Here is a 22,555-nt window from a genome sequence, read left to right as displayed (position 1 = left end):
TGCCCAGCCCAGGATAGAAGGGACAAAAAAGGAACACCAGGGCATCACCATCACGTTGCTCCTCAGGTCCCAAGATCAGTAGCTGATCCTCCTTCTTTTCTCTACTTTTCAGAGGCTCTCTCTGTTTGCGTCTATATAAAGTCCACGGTTTTCAGCTGTGCTTAGCAGGAGAAATAGGAAGTGCATCTATACTACCTCGTCTGGAACCACGAACCTGTTCCCATCCATGACAAAAAGTCTCAACAAACGAGGTACAAAAGGGGAACTTCTTCAGCCTGAGAAAGGGCATCCACAAAAACTCACAGCTAGCGTCACACGTCATGGTGAAAGACCGACTGCTTTCCACCTAAACCAGGGAACCAGGCAAGGATGGCCGCTCTCACTGCCTCAGCTGTGTACCAGAGGTTGACCAAGACAATTAGGCAAGACAAAAAACTGTAAGGTACAGAGATTTGAAAGAAAGACGTCAAACTGTCCCTATTCATAGATGATATGATATCAAATTCAACTGTATCTCTAAATATTGGCAATTAAAAAACCAAAAATCAAAGAAAACAATTCCACCCAAAACAGCATCAACAATAAAAGTGCTTAAACTTAACTTAACAAAAATATAAGACTGGTACACTTAAAACTACAAATCGCTGAAAGAAATTAAAGATCAACATAATGGTACTAGAACAATTGGCTATCCATAAGCAAAAAAGGAAAGTTAGACCCTTACCTCACACACAAAATAACTCAAAATGGATCACAGACCTAAACGTGAGAACTAAAACTGCAAACATTATATAAGAAAATGCGGAGCGCAGTGGCTCACGCCTGTAATCCCAGCACTTTAGGAGGCCGAGGCGGGTGTTTTGCTTGAGGCCAGGCATTGAGACCAGCCTGGGCGACATGACGAAACCCTGTCAGTAATAAGATTACAAAAATTAGCCGGGTGTGATGGGGCCTGCCTCTAATCCCAGCTACTTGGGATATTGAGGCACAAGGATTGCTTGAACCTGGGAAGTGGAGGTTGCAGTGAGCCAAGATCTCACCACTGCACTCCAGCCTGGGCACCAGAGTGAGACTCTGTCTCAAAAAAAAAGAAAAGAAAAGAAATAGAAAATATGACCTTAGGTTAGGCAAAGATTTTCAAAGATATAACACCAAACACTTTCAAAAAATACAAAATGGATAAATTTGGACTTCATCAAATTTTAACACTTTTGCTCTTCAAAGGCACCATTAAGAAAACTCAAAGACACTTTGGAGGCCAAGGCAGGTGGATCACCTGAGGTCAGGAGTTCAAGACCAGCCTGACCAACATGGTGAAATCCTGTCTTTAAAAAAACAAAAACAAAAACAAAACAAAACAAAAAAAACCTCAAAGACAAGCCACAGACTGGGAGAAATATTTGCAAATCATGTGTCTGATAAAGGGCTTATATCCATGCTACATAAAGAACTCTAGGAACTCACTAGAGTAAGATAAACAACTCTATTTAAAATGAGCACAAGTTAATCCCAGCACTTTGGGACGCTGAGGCAGGTGGATCACCTAAGGTCAGGAGTTCAAGGCCAGCCTGGCCCATCATGGTGAAAGCTGTTTCTACTAAAAAATACAAAAGTTAGCCGGGCGCGGTGGCTCAAGCCTGTAATCCCAGCACTTCGGGAGGCTGAGGCGGGTGGATCACAAGGTCAAGAGATCAAGACCATCCTGGTCAACATGGTGAAACCCTGTCTCTACTAAAAATATAAAAAATTAGCTGGGCATGGTGGTACATGCCTGTAGTCCCAGCTATTCGGGAGGCTGAGGCAGGAGAATTGCTTGAACCCAGGAGGCGGAGGTCTTGGTGAGCCGAGATCGCACCATTGCACTCCAGCCTGGGTAACAAGAGCAAAACTCCGTCTAAAAAAAATAAATAAAATAAATAAATAAATAATCTGGGCGTGGTGGCTGGCACCTGTAATCCCAGCTACTTGGGAGGCTGAGATGGGAGGATCACTTGAACCTGGGAGGCAGAGGTTACAGTGAGCTGAGATGGTACCACTGCACTCCAGCCTGAGCAGAGCCAGATCCTGTCTCAAAAAAATTAATAATAATAATTATGGCAAAAATACATTACACAAAATTTATCATTGAACTATTTATAACTGTACAGTCTAGTAATGTTGAGTATTTTACATTGTTGTACAATCTCCAGAATTTTTTCATCTTGCAAAACTGAAATTCTGGACTCATTAAACAATGACTCCCCCTTTCCCCCTCCCCGCAGCCCCGACAAGCTCCATACCGCTCTGGGTCTCTATGCTTTTGACCACTCCAGGGCCCTCATAAACAGAATCATACAGTGTTTATCTTTTTGTGACTGGCTTTTCCCGCTTCACAGAATGACTTCAATGTTCATGTTGTAGCCTGTGTCAGAATTTCATTCCCTTTTTCTTTTTCTTTTTCTTTTTTTTTGAGACTGAGTCTTGCCTGTCACCCAGGTTGGAGTATGGTGGCACGATCTCGGCTCACTGCAACCTTCACCTCCCGGGTTCAAGTGATTTCCTGCCTCAGCTTCCTGAATAACTGGGATTACAGGCGCCCGCCACCATATCCGGCTCATTTTTGTAATTTTAGTAGAGATGGGGTTTTACCATTCTGGCCCAGCTGTTCTCAAACTCCATAACTCAGGTGATCCACCCACCTTGGCCTCCCAAAGTGCTGGCATTACAGGCATGAGTTACTGCGCCTGGCCCTAGAATGTCCTTCCTTTTTAAGTAATATTGCATTGTATAAATGGGTGGATTTTAAAATAAAAACAACAGGCAGAATCCAGGACAGGGACTACTGGGGCAGGGGCTGAATAGAGGTGGGCGTGTGGAGGCTGGGAGCCGGGCCGCCCTGTGTTTTTGATCTGGCTGCTGGTTAACTGGGTGGATTCACATTTTCACATCGTAAGAATTCGCCGAACTCTGCACTTAGGGTACTCACTCTTCCCCACAGGTGTTCATCTTCAATAAAACATTTTCTACAGAATCCCTGTTGAGACGACCTCACAGTATTATTCTGAGGCTCACATAGCACCTGGTAACTACGAGCTGCTTGGCACAGGCGAGAGCTGTCAGGGATCTGGACGGCTGGTCTGAGTTTAAGCAGCCAGCTCCCCCTAGGCCCAGGTTGCGAGGTTTTCTTTAGCTCAACCCTGAGTCTCACTCACCCCACATTTGGGAAACATTTGACATGATTCGATTTGTGTTCCAAACAAGGATTAATGAAAGAACTCCTAGTCCTGGCCCTGCTGCCTGCCCTCTCTGCTGCACATGCCAGCGCTGTCCCCGAGGACACTCTCCACGTCCCCACTCTGCTGAGGCTGAGACTCACTCTGCAGGTCAAGGATCACCACTTTCTTTGCCACGCCCATCTCGTTCTCTGCCAGGCACTGGTACTGTCCCGCGTCGTCCCTCTGTAAGTGGGCACAGGAGGGGGGGCATGGTGCTCAGAGAAGAGGAAGAGTGGCTCAGACACCTGGGTAGGGGACCGGGGCCAGCCAGGGGCACCTGAACCCCCCCAGAGCATCAGAAGGGCTCGTGGCCACTTGTTAACAGACACACAAAGAGGATCCAGCCCCTTTTCACGCCCGAAACTGGGGGTGGTGACTAAGGTCCTTGTTGCCCTAGGTGGAATGTCTTGCTGGAAAAGCACGGTTTAGATCCACCTCTTCCAAACCGTGTCCACTGAAATCTTACTGTCCCATAGCACACGATTTGAGCTTCCTTGGAAAAAAGGATTCCATGGTCAATAAGTTTCGGAGACACTGAGTTAGACAACATGTTATGGTGCTTTGGAAATCAATAACTACAGGAAAACAAGAACATTAGACACCTCTGTTGTACAAACAGTACTAAAGTCTGAACTGCAGGACTTCTCAGGGCATTTACTGTGCCTGTGTGCAAAGTGAGTCTTCCATAAGGGAGACGGTTGGCAGCGTTTCCCTAACAGGTGGTCAATGGACTTGTGGCGGAATTCGGTAGCGTGCTGGCTCACATCACTTCCGAGTGGCAGCACCACCAGGAGATGGGGCTGGGGCAGTCTGAGGCCACTGTCCACTCCCAGAAGATGGCATCGGGGGGGGGTCACACCCAAGGGACTCCGGGGGACAGCATGGCACAAAGTTAAGAGTGTAGGTTTGGAGGTCAGACTGACACGAGACTGAATCCCAGCCCCACTGCTTACTGCCCTGAACCCATTACTTATGACATTTTCATGCTCCTGAAGCCCCAGTTTTCCCTTCTGTAAAATGGGAGTGATCACTGCTAGGATCTTTTTTATTTTTTATTTTTTTTAAAGATGGGGTTTCACCATGTTGGTCAGGCTGGTCTTGAACTCCTGACCTCAGGTGATCCACCGGCCTTGGCCTCCAAAGTACTTGGATTACAGGCGTGAGCCACCGCGCCTGGCCGACTGCTAGGATCTTATAAGCATTAGATGGAATAATGCTTGCTAAGTGTGAGGCCCCGTGCCTGGCCCACAGTTAGTACTTGGGTAACAGGAGCCATTATTACCACTGCTCTTACTGCTACTCTGATTACTAGTCCTATTATTATTACTACACAGAGAAAGGCTCCCAAATGGGTGAGATCAAGGCCCCGAAGATGAACTTGAGTCAGACTGACTTGGGGATTTCCGCACAATCATCAGAACTTGAGACACAAAATGGAAGTTGAGTGGGGTTTCACCAGGACCCAAGGCTTTGGAAACAGCATGGAGCCAGAGGCAGGAGACCTGGGGGTGGGGGGCCCTGTCTCCTGCAGTTATTGGTTGTGGGCCTCTATGAACTTCAGTGTCTTCATCTGGGCCAGGCACAGTGGCTCACACCTGTAAACCCAGCACTTTGGGAGGCTGAAGCAGGTGGATCACGCGGTCAAGAGATAGAGATCATCCTGGCCAACATGGTGAAATCCCATCTCTACTAAAAGCACAAAATTAGCTGGGTGTGGTGGTGCACACCTGTAGTCCCAGCTACTCAGAAGGCTGAGGCAGGAGAATCGCTTGAACTCGGAGGTTGCAGTGAGCTGATATCACGCCACTGTATTCCAGCCTGGCAACAGAGCGAGACTCCGTCTCAAAAAAACCCAAAAACCAAAAAACAGTATCTTTGTCTATAAATAGAGAGCATTATTACCTGCCTACCCTGCCCCCTGAGGTTGTTAATGATAACATTTTGGGGGCCTTACCCACAGATCTCTCTTAAACAATGGGTATGAGTCACCTCACTGATTTCTCATTACAGTCCTATGAGGGAGAAAGAATTTGCTCCATTGAAAGGGTGGATGATGGAGGCACAGAAAAGCCCGGTGGTTGCAGGTTACTATTGGTGGTAGTGGGAGGGACGTCTAGGGAATGGACAGGAAGGTGCTTTGTAGACTGCAGAAGCAGGGGTTGGAGGCAACATGAGAACCCTCCTGAGCAATCAGAAAAAGTGTAGAGTTGTCCTTGGTGGCCCCACCCAAGGTACCAGGCCCCGCCTTGCCTCAGTCCTGCGGATGGTCAGTGAGCCATTCTGTAGCTGGTGCCGGAGATGGCTGTCCCGCAGTGGAAGGCCATCTTTGATCCAGCGGATGTCCGGTGCTGGGTCTCCACTCACCACACAGTCTAGCTGGATACTGCCACCCACAGGTTCCACGAGGTAGGAGAAAGCCTCTCCTTGTAGGACAGGAGCCTCTGTATGGGGTGACATTGAGTGAGTTGGCAGAAAAGAGGTTCCCTGCAGCCTCAGCCTCCCATAAACCCATCTCTAAAGATCTGCCCAACCCCTGCCTCCAGGGACCTCCAGAGGCTCCTGCTAGCTCAGGATGATTGTGTGTAGTCAGTGCATCAGGGATAGCAAACAGTGTCCATGTCATGGGCCAAGTCATGAAGACCGGGAGTAGTTTCCAGGAACTGTGCTGAGAAACATCTGAAGCTGAATGAGAAGAGTGCTGTGATCGATTAGTGATGCCTGAGATGGGCACAGGCAGGAACACAGCGTTAGGCGTGTCATCTACTCTCTCTCACAGATGGTGATTGATTAGTGGTGCCTGCAATGGGCACGGGCAGGAACACAGTGTTAGGCGTGTCATCTACTCTCTCTCACAGATGGTGATTGATTAGTGGTGCCTGCAATGGGCACGGGCAGGAAACGCATGTCATCTACTCTGTCTCACAGATGGTGATTGATTAGTGATGCCTGAGACAGGCACAGGCAGGGACACAGTGTTATGTGTGACATATACTCTCTCACAGATGGATTATATTAGCAGCAGAGTGCCTGCAGGGTACTTTGGAAATCGATAACTATAAAAAAACAAGAACCCTAGACACCTCTGTTGTTACGAAGCAACACTATGAGATTCACGCTAATCTCAAAACACTCTTGGATGCTCTGGGCTGGCTTATATCCTTGCTGGTTTCCTGAGGTTGGATCTACCAAAAGCTGGTACCATCCAGCTGCAGGTTGTGCTATAGGGCAATTGGTCAGATTCTGTTTCTACCTGCAGCCAAGGTCATCTTGGGAGTGTCAAAAATACTGATGCCCAGGCCTCACCCCAGAGATGCTGGCTTACAGAGTTGGAGGTAGAACATGGGCTTCGGGATTTTATAAAGTCCCCCAGGGGATTCTAACGCGTAGCCAGGGTAGGGAGCCACTAGTTCAGAGGACAGGAGGGCGGGTTCTTAGGAAACCCATACGTTGGGTTCCAATAGACTGGAGGTCTTGAGAGACAAGTCACCTGGGGAACGCGCCCTACCCTTCACATGGACGAAGCTGACCGCCTGCACGCGACCCACTCTGTTCTCCGCCCAGCAGACATAGGTCCCACTGTCTTCTCTGGAGACAGCTGCCCGCTGCAGCGTGCTGCCCCCATCCTGCTCGGACACTCCTTCTGTGGGGGAGAAAGCAGCTTGAGGGGACTCTGAGTTGGGTGCAGGGAACTCCTGCCCGAAACGCTTCCCTGGAGCCTGGATACCTGCAGGAACTTAATAAAGATGCAGAAACAGATGGGAGTCCTGGGTGAAGGCTGACCGAGTCAGGCCCGTTCCTGGGAGGCAAGGCTGCACTGGAGGCTGCAGTTAACGAGCCTGCCTTCTACCACTTCCAGTGCACACTGTGTGTTCGATAAATGGTCAAGGGCAGGTCTTTGTGGAACTCTCAGCACAGGGCACTCACTGATGCACCGCTATGATTTCTAGAGAGGGTTTTTTGTTTTTTTTTTTTTTTGAGACAGAGTTTTGCTCTTGTTGCTCAGTTTGGAGTACAGTGCAATGGCGCGATTTTGGCTCACTGCAACCTCTGCTTCCCCAGGTCAAGCAATTCTCCTGCCTCAGCCTCTCGAGTAGCTGGGACTACAGGTACATGCCACCATGCCCAGCTATTCTTGTATTTTTAGTAGAGACGGGGTTTCACCCTCTTGGCCAGGCTGGTCTTGAACTCCCAACCTCAGGTGATCCACTCACCTCGGCCTCCCAAACTGCTGGGATTACAGGCGTGAGCCACCATGCCCAGCCAAGGGAAGGACTCTAATAATGGACTTTTCCTTTGGGGTTAGCCATTGCCTCTAGGAGAGGAATAAGGACCAACATCACCATCAGCGGGGCATCTACTCGGGGCCAGGTCTGTGCCTAGGCGGCTTCTCCATCGTCATTCTGACCTCAGGACCCCTGGTTTTGTCCATTTGACAAAGAGCTGAGCTCAGAGAGGCCAAACTATTATACTTGCCCAAGGTCCCTGCCCGGAAGCAGTGGGGCCCAGCAAAGCCTTCACCACAGGTGTGCACAGGCATTCCACACCTGGGGACTCAGAGCTGGGAGCGTGTGATATCATACCCTAACGTAGGAAAGTCTCATTTTGCAGTGGAGGGGACTTAGCAATTTTTCAATTCAGCAGGCATTCAGTGAGTACCCACCAGGTACTCCACAGGCCCCGCGCCTCCCTAGACATTACCTGGGTTTCAGGTAGGAGGACAGAGCCCCCCACTCCCTCCCTCCCAGCAAAAGGGGTTTGCTGAGGGTCCCACCATGGGAGCAGCAGCTCTGGGCTGGAACACAGGTCTCCCCCTCCTAGCCCTGAGGTCTCTGGGTTGAGTCTTCTCAGGTGGCCTCTTGCCAGCTCTGATATATGGCTTGTCACATATGGCCACAGCTGGGTTTGCCTTGTCCCTCTACACAGGGCCAAGTTGGAAGACCCAGAACGAGTAGGGCTGGTTCACAGCCTCTTCCTGTCCGCTAGGCTGGGGCTCCCCACCTGCCCTCCCTTCTTGACCTCCCGGGGTCCTGACTCTCTGTCCCACCCACACCCAGCAGACCCAGACCTGTGACTGGCCGGTCGTTGACGGTCCAGCCAATGCGAGGGGTGGGGCTGCCCCGGGCTGCACAGCGGAGCCACAGCCTGTCCCCGAGTCGCAGGCTGCGGTCCCCAGGCAGGGTGGTGAACACGGGCAGTGCCATAACGGTGAGGTGCACACGGCGGCGGGCCCGGCCTACAGCGTTCTCTGCAGTACAGGTGTAGGTGCCTGCATCCTGGCCCTGTGAGCAAAAGAAAGGGGTTGGCTGGAGAACTGTCCCCGGCCTCGGCCTGGGTTGGGATGCCCCTGGGACCCACTTCATTGAAGGTTCTCATGGCACATCCAGCCCAGAGAGGTGAAGTGACTTGCCCAAGGTCACACAGCTAGCAAACGGGTCAGCATCACCACCACGCCCCTGCCCCGTCCTGCAGTCTTCACAGGCTCTGCTCCTTCATAACCCCAGCCCTGACTGCCTGAGCACAACAGTTACTGTTTACCGAGCACCTACTGCGTGCCGCCCTGTGCTTAGAACTTGACCTGCACGGGCAGGGCTTGCTTTTGGTGCCTGACAGAGCGCCCAGCAGGGGCTCCAAGGGGAGGAGTTTCGTGGTGCATTCAAGCAGGGCCGGTGCGCTCACCACTGCACTGCCAGGCTCCCTGGATGGCCACGCCAATGCCCCTGACCCCTCTAGGTGTGTCCACTGAGCCCATCTGGAGAGGGTCTCATCACAGAACTGCAGAATCTGATGCGTGCTGAGGGGAAGGGGGTCAGGAGTCCCACCCACACCCCTGGCTCAACACTCCCCAAAGCCCAGAGGACGGTCAATGCCAATGCATGGCTGAGAAGAAATGGGGAGACTATCGGGACACAAAGTCATTGCCGTACCCCGAGCCCCAGTCCAGGTCCCCCCCTTCCCCAGGTTCCCCAGGAGCTGGCTGCCAAGGTCCAGGTTCACATTTGGGTTCTGCCTCTTGGCAATGGTGGGCAACTAGGTACACTCTGAGCCTCAGTTCTGGCCGTCTGTACCCGGGAGGGTAACGCCGATTTCCCCAGGCTCCCGGGGTTAAAGGCTGCACCGAGCTTGGCGCAGAGCCGGACAAACAGGGGCCTCAGCCACTCTTCCCTGCTGTGCGCTCGGGGCAGTGCCTCACCTCCAGATCCTTCACCAGCAGCTCTCCAGAAGGCTGGATGGTAAACTTCCCCTCAGCGCCCCACACGGGCTGGCCGTCTTTGTCCCACGTGATGTTGGGCTCGGGACTGCCCCTGGCCTTGCAAGGCAAGAAGGCGTGGGAGCCTTCGGTGGTGGACAGGTCTGGGAGGCCGTTCTCGATCATGGGTGGGACTGCGGGCAGAGGGAGGCCCACTTGGAACCGGGGCTGGGGGAGACAGACGGCTGACCCCAGCACAGGGCCCTTGGCCTTTGGCCCAGCCCTTCAGCCTTCCCTGGCCATCAGGTGCCCCCTCCAACTCCCTAGTCATAGGCCATTGCCTGTGGTCAGGATGATCTGGGGACTCCCTCAGTTTGGTGAAGCGGTGACAGTTACGGCATTGCACCTTCCATATGTGTACACACACACACATGCACACGCACACGCACACACACACACAGATGACTAAAAGCTACAGGACAGAGGCCTTGGGCAGGGTCCACTTGGGCACAGACTTCTCGTACCAGGCCACCCCAGGACCAAAAGCAGCGAAGCGGTGCTGGGCAGGGTGAGGGTCACCAGCTTGGTGTCTGACTGCTCTGGTGACCAGCAATGCTCCGGGTCCGAGGGGAGAGGAGCACGCTGGACAGTGAGGTGCAGAGGAAGCCTGGAGCCAGCAGCCCCTCTGAGTTCACAGCCAGAGTCCGACCCCAGCCCCACACAGCCGCGGGCGGGGACGGCCACGGAGACACCACAAAGCAGGCCTCTGGGGCCAGGACACGACTGGCCCATACTGAATACTCCCAGCAGACTTTGCAGATTTTTTTTTTTTTTTTTTTTTTTTTTTTTGGACAGAGTTTCGCTCTTGTTACCCAGGCTGGCGTGCAATGGCGCGATCTCGGCTCACCGCAACCTCCGCCTCCTGGGTTCAGGCAATTCTCCTGCCCCAGCCTCCTGAGTAGCTGGGATTGCAGGCACGCGCCACCATGCCCAGCTAATGTTTTGTATTTTTAGTAGAGACGGGGTTTCACCATGTTGACCAGGATGGTCTCAATCTCTTGACCTCATGATCCACCCGCCTCGGCCTCCCAAAGTGCTGGGATTACAGGCGTGAGCCACCGCGCCCGGCTGACTTTGCAGATTTTTGGCCAGCGATGCCATCTTATTTTGACACTAATGACCAAACTAAGGGAAGGGCACATGTAATTGTGTGTGTGTTGTGTGTGCCAGGGTAGGGCCAGAGAGGCTACAGTTGCTGGAAACCAGAAGGAATGAGAGCTGCTAGACTCGTGTTCCAGGAGAGCCAGAGAGGAGGCAGAGGGGATGGGAGTTCGTGTCTGAATCCAGAACTCAGGCATCCAATAGAGGTGTTTTTCCCATAATTCCTTCTGGAACTATAAGCAGTGTGGCCTGCCAGGCAGGGAAGGGAGAAGCTTGCAGGAGCCTCAAGCCCCGCAGTTGCCAGGGCCCAGCTCGGCCCCAGCCTCACACCCACCTTGCACCACCAGCCGCGTTTTCCCCACAGCACTGCCTGCACTGTTCTTGGCGATGCAAAGGTAGTTTCCAGCATCCTCTGGGCTGGCATGGGTAATCCACAGCTGTCCACCAGGTAGGACCTGGGTACTCACTCCTGAATGAGGAAGAAGAAAACTGGGGGGCTGGGAGCTGGGATGGGGGACCCCCAAGGTGGGTAGATTGGGCTATTCTGTCTCATAGGCAGCAAATGACTTGCTGGGGTCACAGAGTGGCCAAGGGACAGAAAGAGCCAAGAAGCCTGACCCACAGCCCAGCCCAGCTGCCTCCTCCTGACCTCCCAACTTGGCCACTGAGTGCTCAGATGGCATCTCATGGTGACAGGAGAAGTGTTGGGGAGAGGGCGGCCAGAGCAAGGGTGGAGGCGTGTCTAGGCAGGCCAGGGGCTTCCTGGGACCTCTCAGCAGCTCTGTGGGGTCTCCCAGGACAGGAAGCAGGGCCCCCTAGCCCCACACTCTTCTCTTCCCTTCCCAGGCTGGCTGCCAGGGGCCCTCACCTGCAGGGACATTGAGCCCTTCCCTCTGCCAGGTGATGGTTGGCCGGGGGATGCCCAAGGCCTCGCAGGGAAGCAGCACCCCGTCTTCCGCCACAGCCCGAACCACGCTGGGCAGCGGCTTCACCACTGGGGAGGCTGCAAAGAACAGGGGTGCAGAGGGCGCTGAAAATGTCCTTAACACACAGCCCTCCATCCAGGGGGCTTGGAGTGCCAGAGAGCGAGGCCTCTAGGAGAACGGGGTTCTAGAAACATCGACGCAGCAACAAGGACACCGTGGCTGATTCTTTTCCTCCCAAAGAATCCCATGAGAGGCAGGTCTGCGCCTCTGAGACCCAGGACCTCACCTACAGCCTGAGCCCCACCTGCCTCTAGCTCTCCACCTGCTCCCAAGGAACTCTGGGGTCTGGGCCACGGACCCTTACCTTGCACGGTGAGGACGACGTGCTTGTGGGCTACGCCAGCAGAGTTGCGGGCTGAGCAGGTGTAGCGGCCCGCATGGATGGGGAGGGCCTGCCCGATCTCCAGGGCGCCTGCAGGTGGAATCAGGGTGAGGGAATCAGGACAGAGGTCCCGAGGGATGGAGGTGGCAGGGCTGCTACACAACCACACTCTGTCTCTGGTTACTCAACCTGCCTCCTCTGACCATTTACAAATAGCCCGGGGGATGAGACTGCACGGGAACCTGGAATCTAGGTTTGCCTCTGTGCCCTGACCAAGGGAGAGGCATGGGCAAGTTCCTTCCACTCTCCGGACCTCAGTTTTCCCATGTGTGCAATGAAGAATCAGACAAGATGGTCTCTAGACCCTTTTGGCTATGAGGTTCCAGGATCTTCGACTTCCCCGCCTGTAATCCCCCGCTCACAGATCCACACCCTGCTGTTCTCACCTTGTTCTGCTAAAAACTCACCTCCTCTAGGAAGCCTCCCAGGATTAGTGCCTCCTCTGTCCTCCCTTTACCCTCCTGGCCTTAGCCCTGGTTGCTTGGTGAACACCATTTTAACCTTCCCAGACTGCAGGCTGCACCTTGGCAGCCGAGTGACAAGGGCTCTAAATTGTCCTCTGTGGACCCCTGGGGGCCTCTTGGGTGGGGGAAGGGAGCAAGGCCCATTGCACCCTGGCCACCCACAGCCCCTGCCCCTGCCCCAGCCCCAGACGGAACCAGAACTGTGCTTTGTTTTACTTGTTGGACCTTGCTGTTACCACTTACTGCACTTATCAGAAGGAAGCTTTTGTTTTGTATTTTGTTTTGAGACAGAGTCTCACTCTGTTGCCCAGGCTGGAGTACAGTGATGCAATCATAGCCCACTGCATCTTTGAACTCCTATGCTCAAGCGATCCTCCTACCTCAGTTTCCCAAGTAGCTGGGGCCACAGGCATGCACCACCAAACCCAGCTAATTTTTAAAAATTTGTTTGTAGAGATGGGGTCTTGCTGTGTTGCCCCTGCTGGTCCCAAACTCCTGGCTTCAAACAATCCTCCTGCCTCAGGCTCCCAAAGTGCTGGAATTACAGGTGTGAGTCCCTGTGTGCGGCCCAGAAGGAAGTTCTGTTGCTTCGGAACAGTTTGAAAATCACAGGTCTGGCCAGTGGTTCCTAGATTTCAGGATTTCACTAACCAACTAACAAATAAATATGGAGATTCTCCATAAAGCTTCCAGCTTGTTATTTTGACAAGCAAAGACATTTAAAAAATCACACTAGGCCAGGCACGGTGGCTGTCACTCCAGCCTGAGGCTGAGGAGGGCAGATCACCTGAGGTCAGGAGTTTGAGACCAGCCTGGCCAACAGGGTGAAACCCTGTCTCTACAAAAATACAAAAATCAGCCAGGCATGATGGTGGGTGCCTGTAATCTCAGCTACTCGGGAGGCTGAGGCAGGAGAATCTCTTGAACCCGGGAGGAGGAGGCTGCAGTGAGCAGAGATTGTGCCACTGCGCTCCAGCCTGGGTAACAGAGCGAGATTCCATCTTAAAAAAAAACCGGGCCAGGCACAATGGCTCACACCTGTAATCCCAGCACTTTGGGAGGCCGAGGCGGGTGGATCACGAGGTCAAGAGATCGAGACCATCCTGGTCAACATGGTGAAACCCCGTCTCTACTAAAAACTACAAAAAATTAGCTGGGCATGGTGGCGTGTGCCTGTAATCCCAGCTACTCAGGAGGCTGAGGCAGAAGAATTGCCTGAACCCAGGAGGCGGAGGTTGCGGTGAGCCGAGATCGCGCCGTTGCACTCCAGCCTGGGTAACAAGAGCGAAACTCCGTCTCAAAAACAAACAAACAAACAAACAAACAAACAAAAAAACCAAAACCAAAACCAAAAACCATGTACTATTATCTGAATCTCATCATGAAAAGGAAGTTTCAACACCAAAAGATAATTTCAGAATAAAGGACAATTCTTCTGAAGGGATAAAACCAGGCTTACAAAGGCTCCCAGGGAGCAGCTGTTTTTCTTATTTTGCTGTGAAACAGCACTTGTATGCCAGAGGGCCCCAGGAACTGATGGGTCTCAACACTGCAGAGCATGGAGGAGAATATGGAGCTCAGGGAGGGTGAGAGGGTCCTCCCAGGTCACACAGCCAGGAGAGGCAGAGCCAGGCCAGACTGTCCTATCTTGTTCTACCATGTGACCTTCTTTCACCCCCTCCACCTGCTGTCCCAGTCTCCCCTCGGCTGCCTCTCTCTGTGGTCACCCTTATTTACCCGATGGTGAGACGCGATAGCCGCTCCCCCGCGCTCCCAGCTGGGCGCCTGCCTTGCTCCAGGACACGGTCGGGGCTGGTATGCCTGTGCTATGACATGTGAGGACCACAGGTGCCATCATGGTCACGGTGAAGTCTGTCTGGTCGTCGGCAATGGTGGGAGGCACTGAAAGCCAAGACAAGGCTTGAGGCCCTACCGGCAGGCACGGGCGACACACGGCTGTGGGGCGGGGGCAAAGCTAGTACACAAGGTGACGTTCGTGACAAAGGGCCAGGGAGGGAGGTGGGGCAACAGAGGGAGAAGTCACATTTGCCCACTCAGCAAATCCTTCTGGGCACAGGGCTACAGCTTTCTTTCTTTAAAAGAAAAAAAAAGTGTACTTTTTCAGAGATGGGGTCTCACTATGTTGCCCTGGCTGGAATGCAGGGGACATTTACAGGTATGATCCTACTGCTGATCAGCACGAGAGTCTTGACCTGCTCTGTTCTGACCTGGGCAGCTTCACCCCTCCTTAGGCAACCTGGCGGTCCCTGCTCCCAGGGGGTCACCATAGTGATGCTGAACTTAGTGTGAGCACCCACTCAGCATAGTGCACTACAGCCCAGAACTCCTGGGCTCCAGCAACCCTCCCACCCCAGCCTCCAAGTAGCTGGGACTACAGGCAAATGCCACCGCACCCAGGGGGATACAGCTTTCTATGGAGACCCTGGCCTAGTAACTTCGCAGGGGTTTACTCGTGGGTTTCCCACTTGGAGTGAGGGAGGCCAGAGAAGACCCCCACGGGAAGTGCCATTTAACCCGAGATCTGAAGGAAAAGCAGGTGTTGGCTGAGTGAAGGGAAGTGTGTTCCGGCAAAGGGAACAGCATGTGTGAAGGCCTTGAGGCAAGGAACAAAAAGCTGAGCAGCTCGATTAGACCCTGGAGTGAGGCAGGTCTGGTGTGAACTGAACCTGGGGGCTTGGCAGGCCAGACCACACAGGACCTGGTGGGTCCAGCTAAACTCTTGCATTCTATCCTGAGGGCAATGGGCAGCTGTTGAGGGAGGGATTTTTAACAGGGGTGATGACAAGGTCAGACCTAAGTTTAGAACATTCTGGATTGGGGAGGGGTGGGCCTCTCCCATGAGCTCCCGTGTGCCAGGAACTGTGCCGGAGTTGGGGTTAAGTCAATGTGACTGGGGAGGATCTGAGATGCCTTCCTGGAGGAGGTGTCCAGTGCAGCACGGGCAAGCCACACAATTCCCTGCAGACAGGGAGAGCACCCAAGAGTGGGAAGGCACTGCCCCCACCCCAGGCGTCCTCCTCCACCTCCTCCCTGACTCACCGTGGACGGTCACTTGGTAGAGCCTTCGGGCCTCGCCCACCTCATTGCTCACCACACACTCAAACTGGGCTGAGTCCTGGGGGCCGGGGGCCTCGAGGAGCAGGGCGTTGGAGGGCAGGAGCCTGGGGCAGAGAGATGGGTGGCCGAGTGGCTGCTGGGCTGACAGAGACCAGTCGTGGCTTTCCGGCTGGGCTGTCTGGATGTGGGGGTCTCACACCCATTTCCCCTTCCTGTATCCGGCCTCCATCCCTGACTCTAGAATTGTCTTCTAGAAGTTTCTACCCCAAAGTTCTAGCTGGTGGATTTGTGATTTTCATTTTTATCCGTTTCTCCGTAACCCTGCACGTTTATTACAATAACCACCTATGATACCTTCTGTAATAACAACCGCGTCAAAGTGGCTCAGAGTCTTAGTTGCTGATTTCATTTTTACTAAGTCTAGGCTTGTTACATTGGTTTTCCAATTTTTTAAAATTGACATTCTATGTTTTCTTTTTTTTGAGACAGGGTCTCATTCTGTTTCCCAGACTGGAGTGCAATGGCACCACGACAGCTCACTGCAGCCTCGACCTCCCAGGCTCAAGGGATCCTCCCACCTCAGCCTCCCAGGTAGCTGGGACTACAGACCATGCACTGCTAATTTTTGATTTTTTTGTAGAGATGGGGAATCTCACTATGTTGCCCAAGCTGGTCTTGAACTCCTGGCCTCAAGCAATCCTCCCACCTCAGCCTCCCAAAGTGCTGGGATTAGCACCACGCCCCGTTCATGTTTTGTTTTTAGACAAGGAGTGACTCTGGTGGATATAAAGCCCAGACGTCTCTGCTGAGTTCTCTGTCCCCAGTGCCCTCACCCCTGTCTCGGTGTGAAGACCCCCTGATCCCCAAAGTTGAAACACCAGTTCTGGTCCTGGCTCCTGTGAGACCTGAGCATATCCCGCTCCGTCCCTGCCCCCTGCCTCCCCACCCCATGCGTCTCAGGAAGTCACCACAAGGTCCAGTCATTACCGGTAGGCACCCTGCTGCAGGCGGAAGTCCAGCTTCTGTCCATCCTTCCACCAGACCACCAGGGGCTTAGGGGAGCCGCTGGCCTCACAGGGCAGCGAGGCTGGGGTGTGGGCGGTCAGGGTCAGGTTGGAGGGGCTGGGGGCGATGGCTGGAGGCTCTGGGGAGAGCGCAGTGGTCAGGAGACAGGTACAGGGGGCTGGCGGCTCTCTGAGGCTGTGCCCAGGGGCAATGCCACTGCCTCCCACCTTCCGCCCATCCCTGAGGGGGCACAGAGGGAGAGGGCAGGAGAAACTTCAAAGGGAGAGCTTCCAATAGGCTCCCGAAGCTGACCGTTTTGGGCTTTCCCCATCCCTAAGCCGGGCAGCCTCTCACTGCCTTTCCTTGACCGAGGCCTCCAGGATGCCAGGCTCCACTCCCCATCAGCCCCACCTGAGGCTGGGCCCCGCCAGGGCAGCCCCACATAAGCTGATCCATTGGAGTGGGAGGAGATTGGGGCAAATGATTCTACTGATTTTGAATTTTATCCTTTCAGGTGTTTTACCTTTTTTTTTTAGACAGAGTCTCACTCTGCCGCCCAGGCTGGAGTGCAGTGATGTGATCATGGCTCCCTGTCGCCTGAAACTCCTGGGCTCAAGTGACCCTCCCACCTCAGCCTCCCAAGTAGCTGGGACTACAGGCATGTGCTACCATGCTTGGCTAATTAAAAAAAATTTTTTTGTAGAGATGGCGTCACACTGTGTTGCCCAGTTTGGTCTCGAACTCCCGGGATCAAGCAGTCCTACTGCCCTGGCCTCCCAGACTTGTGTTATTTTCTGTGCATGCTTTCTTACTGAATAGAACCGTTCTGTTACGTAGCTTATGCACTAAAGTACCACTGTGTCCTTTGAGCGTGCGTGATCACAACTTTCTACTAATGGGCTTCATGGTCAAAAACATTTGAAGACCACTGGCTCTGGGCTCCTGACAGCTGGGGTGACCCAGAAACTAAGCAGGACTGGACCCTGACAGGAACTGAACTCTGAAGCCCTTCCCCAGGCCACCTACCAAAGACCTGGAGGTTGCGGCCTTGACGATCGGAGCCAGCAGAGTTGGATGCCAGGCAGAGGTAGTGGCCGTTGTCCTGGGCAAGGGCTGGCTGGATCCTCAGGGAACCCTCAGGCAGAACTTCGAACCTGGAAAGGATGGTGGGGGTTTCCCTGGAGATGGGCAGGGCCAATGGGGCTGGAGGAGGGCTGTCTCCACCAAGTCCCTTCCCTCTGACTGCACTATCAGAGAGGATGCTGATACAGTTTGGCTCTGCGTCCCCACCCAAATCTCATCTTGCAGCTCCCATAATTCCCACATGTTGAGGGAGAGACCCAGTGGGAGATGATGGAATCCCGGGGGCGGGTCTTTCCCATGCTGTTCTAGTGATAGTGAATGGGTCTCAGGAGTTCTGATGGCTTTAAAAACTGAAGTTTCTCTGCACAAGCTGTCTTTGCCTGCTGCCATCCACGTAAGACGTAACTTGTTCCTCCTTTCCTTCCACCATGATTGTGAGGCCTCCCCGGCCATGTGGGACTATAAGTCCAATAAACCTCTTTCTTTCGTACATTGCCCAGTCTCAGGTATCTCTTTATCAGCAACATGGAAATGGAGTAATACAGATGCTAACTTGGAGGTGAGAGTCTTGCATCTGTGAGGCCAAGGTCGGGGAGTCAGAACCATGGGCGGCTCTCTACACCCCAGGCCAACATTGGAAAGACAGAGAGAAGGGCTGCTTTGGGCCTCCCCGACACTGTCCGGGGCCTGGCCTCTCCTGAGACGCAGAAGGAGCCCCATCCTGCTCTTCCTTAGGGCAGTCCCTAGATCTTAAATGTGCCCTTCCCAAGATCCATATCTGTACTGTGCAATCCCGCCCCCGGCCACAGTTGATTGGACAGGGGATGGACATGTCACTCAGGCTGGGCCAATGATATTCTGTGCTCTGGGAATTTAGAATTGGAATTCACAGATGGCTCACTAGTGAGCCGAGGAGCTGTAAACCTGGGGCTGGGGGCCATGGGGGTGTCAGAGGGTCTGTTTTTGTCATGTTCACTGAGCAAGAAGGTGAGGGAGAGAATGAAGCCCACACTGAGAGAAGCTATAAAACCATCAGCGCTTGTGAGACCCATTCACGCCCCTCTACCCGCATCTATTAAGGCTTCCGATCAAGTCAAACAAGCAAGAGCCCTTCATGAGTGGTGGGCCTGTCCTTGTGTTCTTAGACACCCCACATCCTGATGATAAAGTCACTTTTCTGCTCCAACTGCCCAAGTGAGTTTTGTTTACAACCCTCAAAGAGGCACCTGAGGGCCTCCCTGAGGCCCACGCCTTCCCTCTCTCACCTGGGGTTCCTGGGATCCAGGGGGACCCCGTCCTTCCGCCAGCTCACGAGGGGTGCGGGCACGCCGTCGGCCTGGCAGGGCAGCAGGGCTGTCTGGTTCACTGAGACGTTCACTGAGGGCGGTCCTGATCGGATGGTGGGCACCGCTGGAGAGGGGCACAGAGGGAATGGGGCTGGGAGCTGCGGCTCTAAGACGGTGGGCAGGGTGGGGTGGGGTGGGCCCTACTCACTGTGGATCTCCACGCGGAGGGCCACACTGGTGCTGCCCGCGGCGTTGCGGGCTGTGCAGCTGTAGTCGCCGCTGTCGGCCGTGCTCAGGGCCTGCAGCTGGAGGAACCGGCCCTGCTCCGGGAACTGTGTGTGGGCATCCTCCTGGAGAGTCCGCCAGGGTGGAGAGACCCTTATCAGTGCCCGGCTGTGCTAGACCAGCCCCTGGCACCAGGCATGGAGGACTGAGGAACCCGTGAGGCTGGACAGTGGCTCTGTCCTTCCAGGCTGACCGCAGGCCCTGACTGTGTCCCACAGAGGACCCGCTGAGGAAATGCACTCCTCTGGGAGGAAATACAACCCCAGTCCCTGAAGTTCCTGTCAGAACACCCACAACCCTGGAATCCACAGCCGCAAACTGACCCCATTTGAGGGATGGATAAAGAGCGACTTGGTCACAGGCCCAGGCCACCCAGCCGCTAGCACAGCTTGAAGGAGCCAGGGGGAGAACACTGGGTGGGCCTCAGAAGCCCTGAGTGACCTGAGCCTCGCCTCAGTGTCCCCATCCATAAAATGGGAGTGACAATGACAATGGGGGGAGACAACACCGGGGGGCGGGGTGCAAAATGCAGCTCAGAATGGGTCTTTGGGACCCAGGATCCAGCCGGGTCAGGTCTGGCGCCTGAGAGGGACAGAAGGCAGCGCCCTGAACCCCCGCCCACCTGCAGCACGATGCCATCTCTGTGCCACGTGATCTCGGGCGCTGGCTCTGCCTCCACCGGACACTCCAGGACCAGCTGCCCCGGGGCCAGGCCAACCACAAAGCGGGGGCCTCGGGGTCCAACAATGTTTGGAGGGGCTGGGAAGGGGGTAGCACAAGAGGACGTGACAGGTGGACTCACCCCTGCCACGGGCCTGTCCTGCCCCCACCCCACGCCCACTGCCTACCTTGAACCCTGACCCGGAAGCTCTTCTCCACTGTGCCTGCAGGGCTTTCAGCCAAGCAAGTGTACAGCCCGGCATCCCCAACCTGGGGATAAAGCAGGCTGAGCAGCTGTCTGCCCACCTCCCAGTCTGGTTTCCTTCTTATGCAGCGAGGGACCCAGAATACAAACTCAGCCCTGCCAGGTCTGCCATCCACCTTCCCAGTCAACCCTGCCCGCTCTTTCCATCTCACTGTTGCTTTAGGACTGGTGCAATGGCTGCCTCTTCCCAGAAGTCCTCCTTGACTACACCAGCCCTCCTCTAGTCTAGATGGGAAGTCATCTGCATTTGGCATCAGCCTGGGCCCTGACCCTACTGGGGGCTCCAAAGGGCACATCCTAGGTGGGTCACCTCCACACCCTCGCCCCATACAGAGGAGGTACTTCAACCTAACCCTGCCAACTGCCGACTGCATCTGGGGAACCTGCAGTCCCTCCCCTCTCCCCCAACACAGCCTCCTCCCAACCCCCAGCCTCATCTTACAGCGACCACAGCGGTACCTGCACACTCTCCACCCGGAGCACCCGCGTGGCTCTGCTGCTGAGCTCCAGCCTGCTCAGGGCCTGCCCGTCCTTATGCCAGGTGATGTTGGGCTGGGGGCTGCCCTGGGCATCACAGAGGAGCTCCATGGGGGCGCCAGGGGTCAGCAACAGCTCTGCAGGCTGGCCTGAGTCCTCGATGTGAGGAGGGTCTGCAAGCCACCCACAGAGGGGAACACACAGTGACACACGTTTCCAGGATGGCGCCGCAGGCGAAAGCACCACGCTGAGTCTGGGGCCTCTGCTCCCAGATTTTGGTGGCTCTTGTTCTTGGATCTGCCACCAAGGTTTGGTGGAAAGACCCCAGGAGCACAGCCCTGGGAGAGTCAAAGCCCAGTCACCCTCTCCCTGCAGGCAAGGCCAGAGAGGAGCCCAGCTGGAACCAAGCTCCCTGAGTTCTGCTCCCAGGTGGCAGTCCCAGGCCTCTGGGACTCCCCTCCCTCACTGCCCTCCCCATTGCCCCCAGAGTCCCACCCTCTCCCCCGAGCCCAGAGAAGCTGGCCAGAGGCCAGAGGACCCACCCATGACTGTCAGCTGGAAATGCCTCCTGGCTTCCCCTGCCTCGCTCACGGCCACACAGGAGTAGGTCCCTGAGTCAGCAGCTCCCACTGTCTCCAGCTGCAGGCTGGGCCCCTGCTCAAGGCTCTGGGGCAACCAGGGCTCCCCATCCTTCATCCACGACACAAGAGGCTGGGGAATGCCCCGGGCCTCACACCGGAGTTCCACCCGGGAGCCACGAACTGCCAACACGTCATTCTGGAACTCCACCGGCTCCAGGACAGGTGGCACTGTGGAGGGCAAAAGGGTGGGCAGGAGCCATTTTATTCCAGGACTCCCACCTCCAGTACTCAGTTTAGACGTGACCTCCTCTGGGAAGCCACCCTGATCCCCCAAGGCCAGGTGAGGGGCCCCCCTCTGTGCTCCCACAGCATTTGCTCTGTCCCCTGGTGTCACTAGTTGCCTGGAATTGTGATTGCCTCTTTACAGAGCTGCTTCCTGCACTGGCCTCCTAGGGGCAGAGCTTTTCTGACCCCACCTATCCTGGGCATATCAGGAGCAAAAAGGAGCAATCCAGTGAGTCAGAGATTGAGCTGCAGTGTCCGCTCTCCTCAACGCCCCCAGGGCCCATCCTTGGTTCCACCCAGATGGGCAGAGGGGCCAAGGGCCTTGATTCTCACCCGCCAAGGCCAGAGACCCCCTTGCCCCACCCCCTGCTCCATACCCTGCACCTGCAAGGTGAAGTTTCTGTGTGCCACGCCAGCTGGGCTTGCGGCCACGCAGCTGAAGATGCCGGCGTCAGCCAGTTGCACCTGGGAAATCCTGAATCCCCCAAGAGGAGAGGGAGCAGGAGAGAAAGGAGAAAGGGGGAGGGGAGAGAAAGAGAGGGACAGGGAGAGAGGGACAGAAGCAGGAGAGGCTGGCTGTGTGGAAAGACTTCCTCCCTTTCCCATCCTTTGTCCCCAAAGGCTTGCTAGCCAGAGGGGGTTGGGTGACTGAGCTCAGCCTTTGCTTAAAGTCTTTACCTGGGTTCCCGTGTCCCCAGGATAAAGCCCCCAACTGCCCCCACCACCGCTGCCTGCTCCTAGCCATCTCATTCTGAAGCCAGACCTCCTGCCTCCCAAATTCCGGAAGCTCCTCGTCCCACGTGGACGGCTCAGCTCCCGTTGTCCACGCACCCCTCTTTGCCGTCAGAACTCCCTAGAGTCCTCTCAGCTCCTGGCTTCACTGTCTGCCGTCCCACTTTCTCTCCAGCCCTTCTGCCCCTGCCACTCCTGAGCTGCTCCTGCCCGTCCCCAGTCACAGCCACGGCCGGAGCCGACAGTCAGTCCCCAGGCCCGCTCTCCCGTGGCCTGCCGCGCAGTCAGTCCCCAGGCCCACTCTCCCGTGGCCTGCTGGTCTCTCCCACCCTGAAACCTGACTTCCCCTGCATCTCCTCCTACCCCGCCCACCTCCCCTTCCCT

The 22,555-nt window shown here is 54.9% G+C and overlaps 1 protein-coding gene across 2 annotated transcripts in view; it reads right to left on the bottom strand.

The window, feature by feature from the left end:
• The window catches only part of HMCN2 (hemicentin 2), an 88,472-nt gene that overhangs the window by 20,567 nt on the left and 45,350 nt on the right, over window positions 1–22,555 (bottom strand). For both annotated transcript variants that reach the window (XM_032257601.1, XM_032257602.1), the window contains exons 42-60: window positions 21,817–21,914; window positions 21,116–21,382; window positions 20,556–20,746; window positions 20,020–20,101; window positions 19,794–19,930; window positions 19,095–19,236; window positions 18,866–19,010; window positions 17,544–17,671; window positions 16,500–16,656; window positions 15,495–15,616; window positions 14,172–14,336; window positions 11,893–12,000; window positions 11,471–11,605; window positions 10,937–11,071; window positions 9,445–9,635; window positions 8,320–8,533; window positions 6,760–6,894; window positions 5,505–5,695; window positions 3,356–3,437 (exon numbers count right to left, since the gene is read on the bottom strand). In XM_032257601.1, coding sequence (XP_032113492.1) covers window positions 3,356–3,437; window positions 5,505–5,695; window positions 6,760–6,894; window positions 8,320–8,533; window positions 9,445–9,635; window positions 10,937–11,071; window positions 11,471–11,605; window positions 11,893–12,000; window positions 14,172–14,336; window positions 15,495–15,616; window positions 16,500–16,656; window positions 17,544–17,671; window positions 18,866–19,010; window positions 19,095–19,236; window positions 19,794–19,930; window positions 20,020–20,101; window positions 20,556–20,746; window positions 21,116–21,382; window positions 21,817–21,914 — 2,825 coding nt within the window. The remainder of the gene's footprint in view (window positions 1–3,355; window positions 3,438–5,504; window positions 5,696–6,759; window positions 6,895–8,319; window positions 8,534–9,444; window positions 9,636–10,936; window positions 11,072–11,470; window positions 11,606–11,892; window positions 12,001–14,171; window positions 14,337–15,494; window positions 15,617–16,499; window positions 16,657–17,543; window positions 17,672–18,865; window positions 19,011–19,094; window positions 19,237–19,793; window positions 19,931–20,019; window positions 20,102–20,555; window positions 20,747–21,115; window positions 21,383–21,816; window positions 21,915–22,555) is intronic.

Source organism: Sapajus apella, unplaced genomic scaffold (assembly GCF_009761245.1).
Source record: "Sapajus apella isolate SASKATOON/1434 unplaced genomic scaffold, GSC_monkey_1.0 scaffold97, whole genome shotgun sequence".
NCBI lineage: Eukaryota > Metazoa > Chordata > Mammalia > Primates > Cebidae > Sapajus > Sapajus apella.
This window is presented reverse-complemented; position numbering and strand designations above follow the sequence as displayed.